The sequence below is a fragment of the Neomonachus schauinslandi genome, chromosome 16, assembly GCF_002201575.2.
Source record: "Neomonachus schauinslandi chromosome 16, ASM220157v2, whole genome shotgun sequence".
Taxonomy (NCBI): Eukaryota; Metazoa; Chordata; class Mammalia; order Carnivora; family Phocidae; genus Neomonachus; species Neomonachus schauinslandi.
Window position 1 is genome coordinate 15863959 of NC_058418.1, and position 11408 is coordinate 15875366.

At 41.5% G+C, this 11408-nt stretch overlaps 1 protein-coding gene across 1 annotated transcript; it reads right to left on the minus strand.

The window, feature by feature from the left end:
* Positions 1-4409: 4409 nt before the first annotated feature.
* On the minus strand, positions 4410-4904 carry LOC110590151 (40S ribosomal protein S24-like). Its single transcript, XM_044922205.1, has one exon. The coding sequence runs from the start codon at positions 4863-4865 to the stop codon at positions 4473-4475; it is 393 nt and encodes a 130-aa protein (XP_044778140.1). The 5' UTR covers positions 4866-4904; the 3' UTR covers positions 4410-4472.
* Positions 4905-11408: the final 6504 nt, after the last annotated feature.

An 11408-nucleotide genomic window follows, 5' to 3' on the forward strand; every position in this document is an offset into this window, starting at 1 on the left:
AAAGATTTTATTTATTTATTTGACAGAGAGAGTACAAGCAGAGGGAGAAGCAGGCTCCCCGCTGAACAAAGAGCCTGACGTGGGACTCGGTCCCACAACCTTGGAATCATGACCTGAGCCGCAGGCAGATGCTTAACGGACTGAGCCACCCAGGTGCCCTCATGGCATTGTTTTTTTTGTTTTTTGTTTTGTTTTTTAAAGATTTTATTTATTTATTTGACAGAGAGAGACACAGTGAGAGAGGGAACACAAGCAGGGGGAGTGGGAGAGGGAGAAGCAGGCTTCCCGCTGAGCAGGGAGCCCGATGCGGGGCTCAATCCCAGGACCCTGGGATCATGACCTGAGCCGAAGGCAGATGCTTAATGACTGAGCCGCGCAGGCACCCCCCTCATGGCATTGTTTAACATGCTCCACTATCCTTGGTATTTCTTATAAATTGGTAGTTGTTATGTAGAGGCTTGATCAGATTGAGGAAGGTCTTTGTTTTTGTTTCTGTTTGTTGAGATATTGAGATGAAACATTGAGGTGTCTTTTTATGATGTTAGCAAGTATTGTTCAATTGATCTGTTAATCCATTAAGGATTACAAATGATACCCTATTTCTTCTTCCTTTATTAGCCAAAACATTTTTATGAAGAAAAACTTCCCTTTAACTACCATTTGGTTACCCATGTTATAGTAAGGAAAGGCAAGATAAATGCTTCTTTCTTTCTCTTTATTGGTTTTCAAAATAATGAGTTGGTTCCCTTGCATTCGGCCATGATAACTTACAAGTTTAGGGGTGTGTAGCATACTTATTTAAATACAATTTGGTTGTACTCTCATTGATGCTCAAATTGTTCCATGTTTGGGATGTGGAGCCTCTTCCAGCTGGCTTCTTTGTCCTTTGGTATGACCCCATTAGTCTTTGATCACTTGCTTGCTGTCTGCCACAAGATGTACCAGGCTCTCCTTGTTCATTTCCTACCTCCCACCTGGAAGTAGCCATTTTCCAAGGAGTCGTGGGTTTTTTGGTTTTTTGTTTTTGGTGGGTTTTTTTGGTATTTTGGTATAGTCCCAAATGGTATATAGAAACCACAAATCACGAGGAGTGCTTCATTCTCTGGTTGGTGATTTTTATTTTTATTTTTTTATTTTATTTATTTATTTATTTTTAAAGATTTTATTTATTTATTTCACAGAGAGATAGACAGAAGAGCACAAGCAGAGGGAGTGGCAGAGGGAGAGGGAGAAGTAGGCTCTGCACTGAGCAGGGAACCCGATGCGGGACTTGATCCCAGGACCCTGAGATCATGACCTGAGCTGAAGGCAGACGCTTAACCATCTGAGCCACCCAGGCGCCCTCTGGTTGGTGATTTTTAGATAGCTGTTTTAATCACATTGCTCAAGTGCCTTCAGGAAGATTATGCATCTATGCATCTGCCCACACAGTAGAGAGATCCCAAAACACCACATTCATCTAATCCTGCAGAAAACACTTACTTTAAATGTAGACCATTCAATGGGTGAAAAATGGAAAAGTTACTTTTGATTTCACTTGCATTCCTTTGACTATGGATTATGATAGATGACCATTTGCTCACATACTTCTTGACCATTGGTATTGCTTGTAGCATGGTGCCTAAAACATAGTAGCTGCTGAATAAATATTTGTTAATGGAATAAATTAATTGTATGTTCATATCCTTTGCTCATTAGTAATGAACTAGTCATATTTTTCTTACTTAAAAGAGCTATTTTTGAGAGGAATAAATGTGTATAAAGTTCCTAGCACAGCCCCTGGAATTCATCAATGTTCTCTGTCTTGTTATTTGCATACATTGTCATTTATGTCTCTGATTTGGCTTTTTTCCCCCTATTTTAAAAGATAAGAAATTGAGAGTCAACGAGATTAAGTAGCTTGCCCAAGGCCTCATAAGTGCAGAATCCTAAATTACAAGGGCAAGGTCAAGATAGGGCAGAGTTTCATGTACATATACAGCTTTACAGATGTGAGACTGTGAAAAGGAAAAATCAGTGTTTTTTCAGGTAATCTGTAAAATGCATGGTCCTAATACAGAAAGTGGCAAGGCTAGGAACAAAGGTATGAAAGAGCTTAATAAGAATCTTTTTTTAAGGGCGCCTGGGTGGCTCAGCCGTTCAGCGTCTGCCTTCGGCTCAGGTCATGATCCCAGGGTCCTGGGATTGAGCCCCACATTGGGCTCCTTGCTCAGGAGGGAAGCCTGCTTCTCCCTCTCCCACTCCCCCTGCTTGTGTTCCCTCTCTCGCTATCTCTCTCTGTACAAACAAACAAACAAAAAAAAAACTTTAGAAAAAAAGAATCTTTTTTTAAAGATTTTATTTATTTATTTATTTATTTATTTATTCAAGAGAGAGAGAGAATGAGCGGTGAGGAGGGGCAGAGAGAGAAAGAAGCAGACTCCCCACTGAGCAGGGAGCCTGATGTGGGGCTAGATCCTAGCCCCTTTCGATCATGACCTGAGCTGAAGGCAGACACTTAACCAACTAAGCCACCCAGGTGCCCCAAGAATCTTTTTTTTAATTTTTTTTTTGTTTTGTCCTTACAAAAGGTGAAAATACTCAAATAGAAGAATACAGAGTATAGAAAACTGTAAGAAAACATTTTGAGTATCTTCACTCAAATATGCATGTTAATCATTTTTGTGTATTTCCTCCTAGTTTCTAAATTTTTAAAAATTCATACTTTATGGGGCGCCTGGGTGGCTCAGTCGGTTAAATATCTGACTCTTGATTTCAGCTCAGGTCATGATCTCAGGGTCCTGGGATTGAGCCCCAAGGCAGGCTCTGCGCTCAGCAGGGAGCCTGCTTGAGGATTCTCTCCCTCTCCCTCTGCCCCTCCTCCCACTCACACACACACTCTCTCTCTAAAATAAATAAATAAATATTTTTTAAAAATTAATACTTTGGGACACCTGGGTGGCTCAGTTGGTTAAGCGACTGCCTTCAGTCCGGGTCATGATCCTGGGGTCCTGGGATCGAGTCCCATATCGGGCTCCTTGCTCAGCAGGGAGCCTTCTTCTCCCTCTCTCTCCCTCTGCTTGTGCTCTCTCTGTCAAATAAATAAAATCTTTAAAAAAAAATTAATACTTTATTATGGAAAACTTCAAATATGCACAATAGTAGAAAGTACAGTGAACTCTCATAATTCTCATCACTCTGCTATAAAAACCGTCAATGCATGACCAGTCTTACCTTGCCCATATCCACACCCACTTCCCCTTTCATTGGATTCTTTTTTTTTTTTTTTTTGTGCATCCTTTTGAAAGCAGAACTTAGGTCATATATCTGTAAATATTTCAGTAATTATCTCTAAAAGAGAATTTAAAAAGATACCTATATGTCAGTAGAAATTTATAATCTTGAGCCATTAGTAGGGAGGACAATAAAATTTTATACTAAATCTGGCTTAAGCTTATGATTCTCACTGTGATTGCAGAGACAGTTGTCTCACATGTATTAGAAGAATCAGGAATTTAGGAAAAGGTTTTCCTATGAACAACATTCTTAACCCAAAAGTTCTCTCTTTCCTTTTCAAAAAAGGAAAATTTTCAGGTGCAATTGTGAGATGTGAAGATTGCTTTGTTGTTTGTTTTTATTATTTTTTTTTTAAGATTTTATTTATTTATTTGACAGAGAGAGACACAGCGAGAGCAGGAACACAAGCAGGGGGAGTGGGAGAGGGAGAAGCAGGCTTCCCGCTGAGCAGGGAGCCCGATGCGGGGCTCGATTCCAGGACCCTGGGATCATGACCTGAGCTGAAGGCAGATGCTTAACGACTGAGCCACCCAGGCGCCCCATGTTGTTTGTTTTTATTTTTAAAAATTGACTGAATTAGGGGTGCCTGGGTGGCTCAGTCATTAAGCGTCTGCCTTCGGCTCAGGTCATGATCCCAGGGTCTTGGGATCGAGCCCCGCATCGGGCTCCCTGCTCAGCGGGAAGCCTGCTTCTCCCTCTCCCACTCCCCGTTTGTGTTCCCTCTCTCGCTGTCTCTCCCTCTGTCAAAAAATAAATAAAATCTTAAAAATAAATTGACTGAATTGGTACAACTCTTACCATAATTCTAAATCCTTGATGTGTTGAGAACTGTATTTGCTTCTTTGCTCCTAGGAGACAGATATTTGTTTAATAAATAATAAGTAATAACAAGTAGTAAATCTGAGTTAATAAATAAGGCAAATGATAGAACATTTTTGTGGGGAGAAGATGGAGGTGGGAAACCTTCCCTTTACCAAAAAAAATTTTTTAGATAGATATAGATATGAAATTCCACACTTAGAAGTCACTATGCCTTAAACTCTAGCTGAAGGAGAATTCCATAAGTCATTCCAAAGAATTCACATATTTTTTTTTCACGTTAACATTCTTAGTTTATTGATCCTCTCATGAAAAATCTGCACAACCAGATAAAGCCACTGCAGCATCTTTACTCCTTCTGTTGTCCAATCTCCAGCTCACTTTTTGCCAGCACCAACATTGGCTTTTGCAGTCCCCCTGACTTTCTTCATTCTGTTCTTGCGTTCCTTTCGCTGTTTTCTTGATGTCTTTTTCTTCTCATACAGGCCATGTCTTGCAAGTCTGTGTTTGGGTTCATTTTTCTTTGCATAATCCAAGGAATCATATATCATGCCAAAGCCGGTTGTCTTGCCACCACCAAAATGGGTTCTGAATCCAAACACAAATATGACATCTGGTGTGGTCTTGTACATTTTGGCTTGTTTTTCCCGAATTTCTGTCTTAGGTACTGTTGCCTTTCCGGGGTGAAGAACATCAATGACCATCTGTTTCCGCTGAAGTAGTCGGTTAGTCATGAACTTCCTGGTCCGGATAGTTACTGTGTCGTTCATGATGGCGGCCTAGCTTCAAGAATTCACATATTTTTAAAAAATATTTTACCTGGGACATCTGGGTGGCTCAGTTGGTTAAATATCTGCCTTCAGCTCAGGTCATGATCTCAGGGTCCTCAGATGGAGTCCCACATCGGGCTCCTTGCTCAGCGGGGAGCCTGCTTCTCCCTCTGCCTGCTGCTCCCCCTGGTTGTTCTCTCTCTCTCTCTCTGACAAATAAATAAATGAAATCTTTAAAAATACATATTTTATTTTACTTATTTATTTGAGAGACACAGAGCATGAGCAGGGGGAGGGGCAGAGGAAGAGGGAGAAGCGATGTGGGGCTCAATCCCAGGACCCTGGGATCATGACCTGAGCCGAAGGCAGACTCTTAACCAGCTGAGCCACCCAGGTACCCCAGAATTCACAATTTTGGAAATAAAGTTTGATTGTTCCCCTTTGTTAGATTCATAAGCAACATTAATGATGCAACAGCTTGCTGTACTACTCCACTAGAAATCCCCCAGACATCTCAAGTGTAATGTCTAAAACAAGATTTAAAATGCCGCTTTTCCTTCCATATTTCTAATACATCTTGTGTAAGAACGTATTTAAAGTTTAAAAATAGTCTGCCTGGCCTCTCAAGCCAGAAACAGGCTGTCAGCTAAGACTTCTTGTACCTTATCTCCTATGTTTAAAACAGTAGCTTTAGAACCAGGTCTGGACTCTGTCACTAGCTAGATGAGGATAGTCTATCTGCACTAAGCTTTTCAGTTTGTAGCTCATAGTAGTACATCATGGAATTATCATGAACACTTAAATGTGAAGGTGTACCTAGCAGTGTTTCCAGCACACAGAAAACCTAAAATCAGAAAAGAAAGTTTGATATTATGTAACCACTCAAACTTAAGTAATTGCAGGCATACCTAAACTGAGTCATTCCTAGTCCCATAATTAAGTTCCTCTAACTGTCCTCCCTCTCAGTGAGTGGCCTGCATTTCCCATCCAGTTCCCCAGGCCAGACACCCAGGGACCATCCTTGGCCTCCCTCTCCCTGATAATTCTGAAATCTACTTTGCTTTTCCTCTAGGACACATCTGGAACACACACGTCCCTTTTCTGATTATCAGAAAGAGGTACTTTAGAATAATAGGCCCATGGGGCACCTGGGTGGCTCAGTCGGTTAAGCATCTGCCTTGGGCTCAGTCATGATCCCGGGGTCCTGGGATTGAGCCCCGCATTGGGCTCCCTGCTCGGCAGGGAGTCTGCTTTTCTCTCTCTCCCTCTGCAGTTCCCCCTGCTTGTGCTCTCTGTCAAATAAATAAAAATAAAATCTTTTTTAAAAAATAGAGTAATAGGCTCTGCAGCCAGAATTCTTGAGTTTATATCCAAGGGCTGCTACTTACTGTGTGACCTTGAACTAGTTTCATACTTTGTAACTAGGCAGTACTTTTGTTGTAATGATGTAAATAATATATGCCTAGGACATGCCTGAAACATAGTAAAAGTTGAGTACATTTACTTTTTGTTCAACTCAATTCAACAATATTTATTGAGAACCTACTACTATACTCCAAGCACTATTCTAGGCACTGGGGATACAGTAGTGAACAGAACAGACAGAAAGCCCCATCTTTGTGGAGGTTGTATTCCAACGGGGGAAGAGAGAATCATATAGTGAGTAGATTTTACAGTGTGTTGGAAGATGATATGTCCTAAGGTGAAAAAAGGGCAAGGTAAAGGAGACTGAGAATATGAGGGAGGTACAAGGAGAGTTATCACGATTTAGTATCATTACCACATTATCTAATAATTATATTCATTAATTGTGCATGTTTCTTATTAATAACATTGTTACTATTTATAATTACTATGCCAAATATTATGCAGTATAATCAATAATTATTTTTTATTATTACCATTTTTATCATTGCCTTAATTCAGGCCTCATCATCTCTTATCTGCCACCAAAGAGCTGGATCTAAAATTAAATATAAGCACATCACATCAATAGTCTTTCCTCACTTCAGGAATAGAGGCCAAGCTCCCTGATTTAGCACAAAGTCCCCCCTGACCCCTCAACCTTGGACCTATGTGACCTGCTGGGCTCACCAGCTCCATCTCTTAGCCCTCCCACTGGAAGTACCCAAGCTGCTTCAGCTCATCCTCACAGCACATTATTTCCTGTGATGTGATAGAGTGAGAGGACAAGGTCACTGTGATCTCATCTGAAATGAGAGAGAAGGATGCTCTGCAACCACAAAAATAACAAAACATTGAGGTACAGGGTAATGACTGTTCTAGCTTCGGGTACTCAAAGTAAAGATAAGAACTGTTTCAGTGTTGATAAACATAATAGATTACATTTAGAAAATAAAGGAACATTTTAGTCACCAAAGTTTCTTGAAACATGCAGATAATGTTCAGTGTGAAAATTAATCATGACTCATAATTGTTTGCCTGACAGAAAAGATCTTCGACTTCCTAAGATAGGGTGTCAAGGTCATTAGTTTACTTGGTCAACTTCCTACTTTCAATCCTCATATGTCCCCAGTGGAAGCGTTCTCTCTGGGGACAAAGATCTTCAAATCAGCAGAGTTAAGAGTTTCCAGGAAAGTAAGGAAAAATTCTGCCAGTTATTGGGTGTAACAATGAGAGGAGCCACTCCTCCTTCCACTCCTTGATTCCCAGGTCCATGTATTTGGCTATGGGGGAGACAGCACCATATGATGGTCTCTGAGTCAAAGCATATACTAAATCCTGTGAAAACAGAACTCCATCTTTCCAGGTTGTTGACTCCCAACTGGCACCATAACTGAGTCTTCAGTAAGTTATTCCACCTTTCAATTGGGCTAGCTGGTGCCAGATGATAGGGTATGTAGTTAGACCAAGTAATTCCACAGGCATGAAACTATTCTTGAACTTCCTTTGCTGTGAAATGACTTCTTTGACCAGCTTCAGTGCTGTAAAGAATGTCATGATGGTGAATAAAGCATTCTGTGAGTCCACCTATAATGGCTCCAGCACAAGCATTATGGGCAGGAAAGGCAAGTCCTTTTCCAGAATATACGTCTATTCTCATGAGGATAAATCGCTGCCCAACTAACCTGCCACCAAGTGTACAGGAGAATGATTAGCTGCAGAAGATGACATAATTGGCTCCAAAATTCTAGAGCTCTGCTTTGTGATTCTCCTACTGGTGCTTACCAGAGCCTCCAATGGTCCCTACAGGGAAGATTCCTTATCAGGGACACTATGTTGGTGTCTTCTGTTAGCAGATTAAGCACTTGGCATTTAACTGGTTAGTATTAACCAGGTCAGCCTTGATGAGGGAGGTCCACATTGCTGAGCCTATGCATAACTTCCATCCATGCTACCATGACCACTTTGTTCATGGGCCCATTAAGAAAGCACTGGCTGGCTGGGGAAAGAAGGCTGACATCCACAGAATGTGTCATTTTTGTCTACCTGATTATTAAGGATCTCCCTCTGCAGTGGGTGTTCTTTAGTGGGCATTCATATGGAAGTCCTCCTTGAAAGCCTGTGCTCATCAGAGAGCTCAATGAATATACCTCTTCTCCAGAATTCCTTGTCACCAATTTTCCAATATTGTTACTTCCGAGTCCCTGACCAACACTAGCAACTGCCCACGAAACCATGCAGAGTCATACTTCTGGCTATCTCTCTAAGCCAGCCAAATGAGAAAAGCCAAATATATTGTTCAAAGTCCTACCCACTGGAAGGAATCATTCTTCACCATTGTCCTTCAGGATTACCTCTGAGTAGTGTAATGCCATAGCTATCAACTTCTCAGGCGGCACCATATCATGCAGACCCGTCTGTTTTCCAGGCTCATGTTTTTACCTCCTCAGTCAGCCCATTGTAAGGAACATTCCATGTGACCGTAGGCATGGAGGAGTCAATGCCATAGGAGTTGGTGCCATATGGATCTGAGCCACCTGTTTGTGCAGCTCACTGGTACCTTTTGTACGTGCCAAGTTTGGTCTCTTCTGTACCATTCTTATCTGATGATAGATTACTGCTGCTCACACCCAACCTCATGGCCAGATGGGTCAGACAACACACAGCTTATGATGGAAAGCTCAGGCTGAATGGTCACCTCACGCCCCACAGTCAGGGTTTCAGTCTCTACAAAGGCCCAGTAGCAAGACAAAAGCAGTTTCTCAAAAGGAGAATGATTAGCTGCAGAAGATGACATAATTGGCTCCAAAATTCTAGAGCTCTGCTTTGTGATTCTCCTACTGGTGCTTACCAGAGCCTCCGTACAGCATCCCTATTTACCATAAACACTCAAGTACTTCGAGATCCTCTGGATCATAAGGGCAAGTGGTCGAATGGCTTGTACCGCAGCCTCAACTTTCCACAGAGCCTTCTCTTGTTCTGATTGCCACTAGAAACTTGCAGTCCTAAGTGTGACTATAAGCACATTCCAATGTCATATATGTTGCCTCCACAATCCAAAGACCTGCCAAACTTTGTGCCTCTTTGTTCATTGTAGGTGATGTACTTTGGAGGAGATATGTTGACATCCTCCAGACCACGGAACCCAAGAAATTTCACTGAAGTTACGGCCCCTGATTTTCGGGGAGTTTGTTTCTTACCCTCTTATGTATATGTTTTACTGAGGTATGTAAAGCCCTTCCTACTTCCTGCTTCTCAGATCCAGTCAGCATAATGTCACCGATGTAATGCACCAGGATGATCTTCTGATCAAGATTTCTGCAAACTGCTTTATGTCAAAGAACAGCAGAGCTGACATAACCCTGAGGCAACACCGTGAAGGTACACAGGTAAAAGAAAATTGCTTCTGGTAGTTCTTCCAAATTGGTATCGAGAAAAAGGCCAGGTCGGTAGCTGCAGCCCAGGTACCTGGGGATATGTTGATTTTTTCTAGTAGAAGTACTACATATGGGACAGGAGCTGCAATGGGAGCCACCATCAGGTTAACTTTACAATAGTGCAGCCAAACTGGTGAATTAAATAAAGGTATCAATTTATCAAGTAATTACTTTCTGCAATTCCTTCAAGGATGCAATATTCCTTGCTATTTACTGTCTTTGAAGGGAAAAGAAGTTTCAGGAACTTCCATTCAGCCCTTCCTAGAATAATGGCCTTCATCTACCAAGGGTCGAGATACAAGGCTCAGCCTTTTTGTCCACGGGCAGCTCTGTAGGGCCAGCCCATCCCAGTTCCACAGCTTCCAGTGGGTTGACAAAGGCGTGTTGCTGTTGCTTTGCAGCCAGACTTCTGCCCCCAACCAGCTCGGCTGCCTTCAGTCTCCCAACAGATGCTGAATCCGTAGCACCACCTGTCAAACATCCTGAATGCAGACCTCTTAGAGTCTGCTTCCTGTGGACCTTGAGCCTTTCTAATATTTTCAGAGCAAGAGAAAGATCGAAGTTCTCAGCTCAATATTTTAATTGTGCTATGAGTGTTAATGAAGAAGTCTTATTTTTATTGTATTTAATTATATCTGGCATGACAAGATATCAGTCAATATTCTTATTTTATTTTGGTATATTTAATGAAGTATATAATTTTTCAGGGACAAATCAACTGTGATAAATTAGGAACTCTACCTCTCAGTGATAAGACTGTATCTTATCAAATCTAGACTATTATTTGATAACAACCCAGCATCCCAATTCTTGTAAATATAAACAATTTTTTTTAGGCACTTAAGTCTGACATGGAATTGATAGTCTATTTCCTTAAAGCACTAGTACTTCATGCTGTACAATACTTTCCACTAATGTTACGTATCAGGCAAGATACGTAAACCTCCTTTATGGAGGTTTAACTGTATTTAAATTTAACTTTATATGCACAAGACCGAATACACTAATAGGATTGGGAAGAGACACTGTTAATCAGTATACATTAAACTGGCAAATTTGTAAAAGGAATTACAAGTGATGGACCTACAAGCATGACCAGAAAACCCAGGGGAGCTATTAAATTGTTGGAAGAATTGTAGGAACAATTCTTCATATAACAAAGCTCTGGCACTCAAAGAGATTCTTCTGAATCTCATTAAGTGGCTTTGAAAATGCAGCAAGAATTGTTTAAATAAAGCTCATCAAAGAACTGATTTTTTATTTATTTTTTTTATTTTTATTTTTTTAGATTTTTTATTTCTTTATTTGAGAGAGAGACACAGCGAGAGAGGGAACACAAGCAGGGGGAGCGGGAGAGGGAGAAGCAGGCTTCCCGCATAGCAGGGAGCCCGATGTGGGACTCGATCCCAGGCCCCTGGGATCATGACCCGAGCCGAAGGCAGACGCTTAACGACTGAGCCACCCAGGCGCCCTGAAAACTGATTTTTTTAAAGATTTCATTTATTGAGAGAGAGAGAAAAAGCATGAGTGGGGGGAGGGGCAGAGGGAGAGGAAGAGAGAGAATCCCAAGCACGGAGCCCAACGCAGAGCTCGATCTCAGGACCCCCAGATCATGACCCAAACTGAAATCAAGAGTGGGCCACCCAACCGACCCAGCCACCCAGGTACCCCAAAGAGCTGAATTTTTGAAATAACATATTTT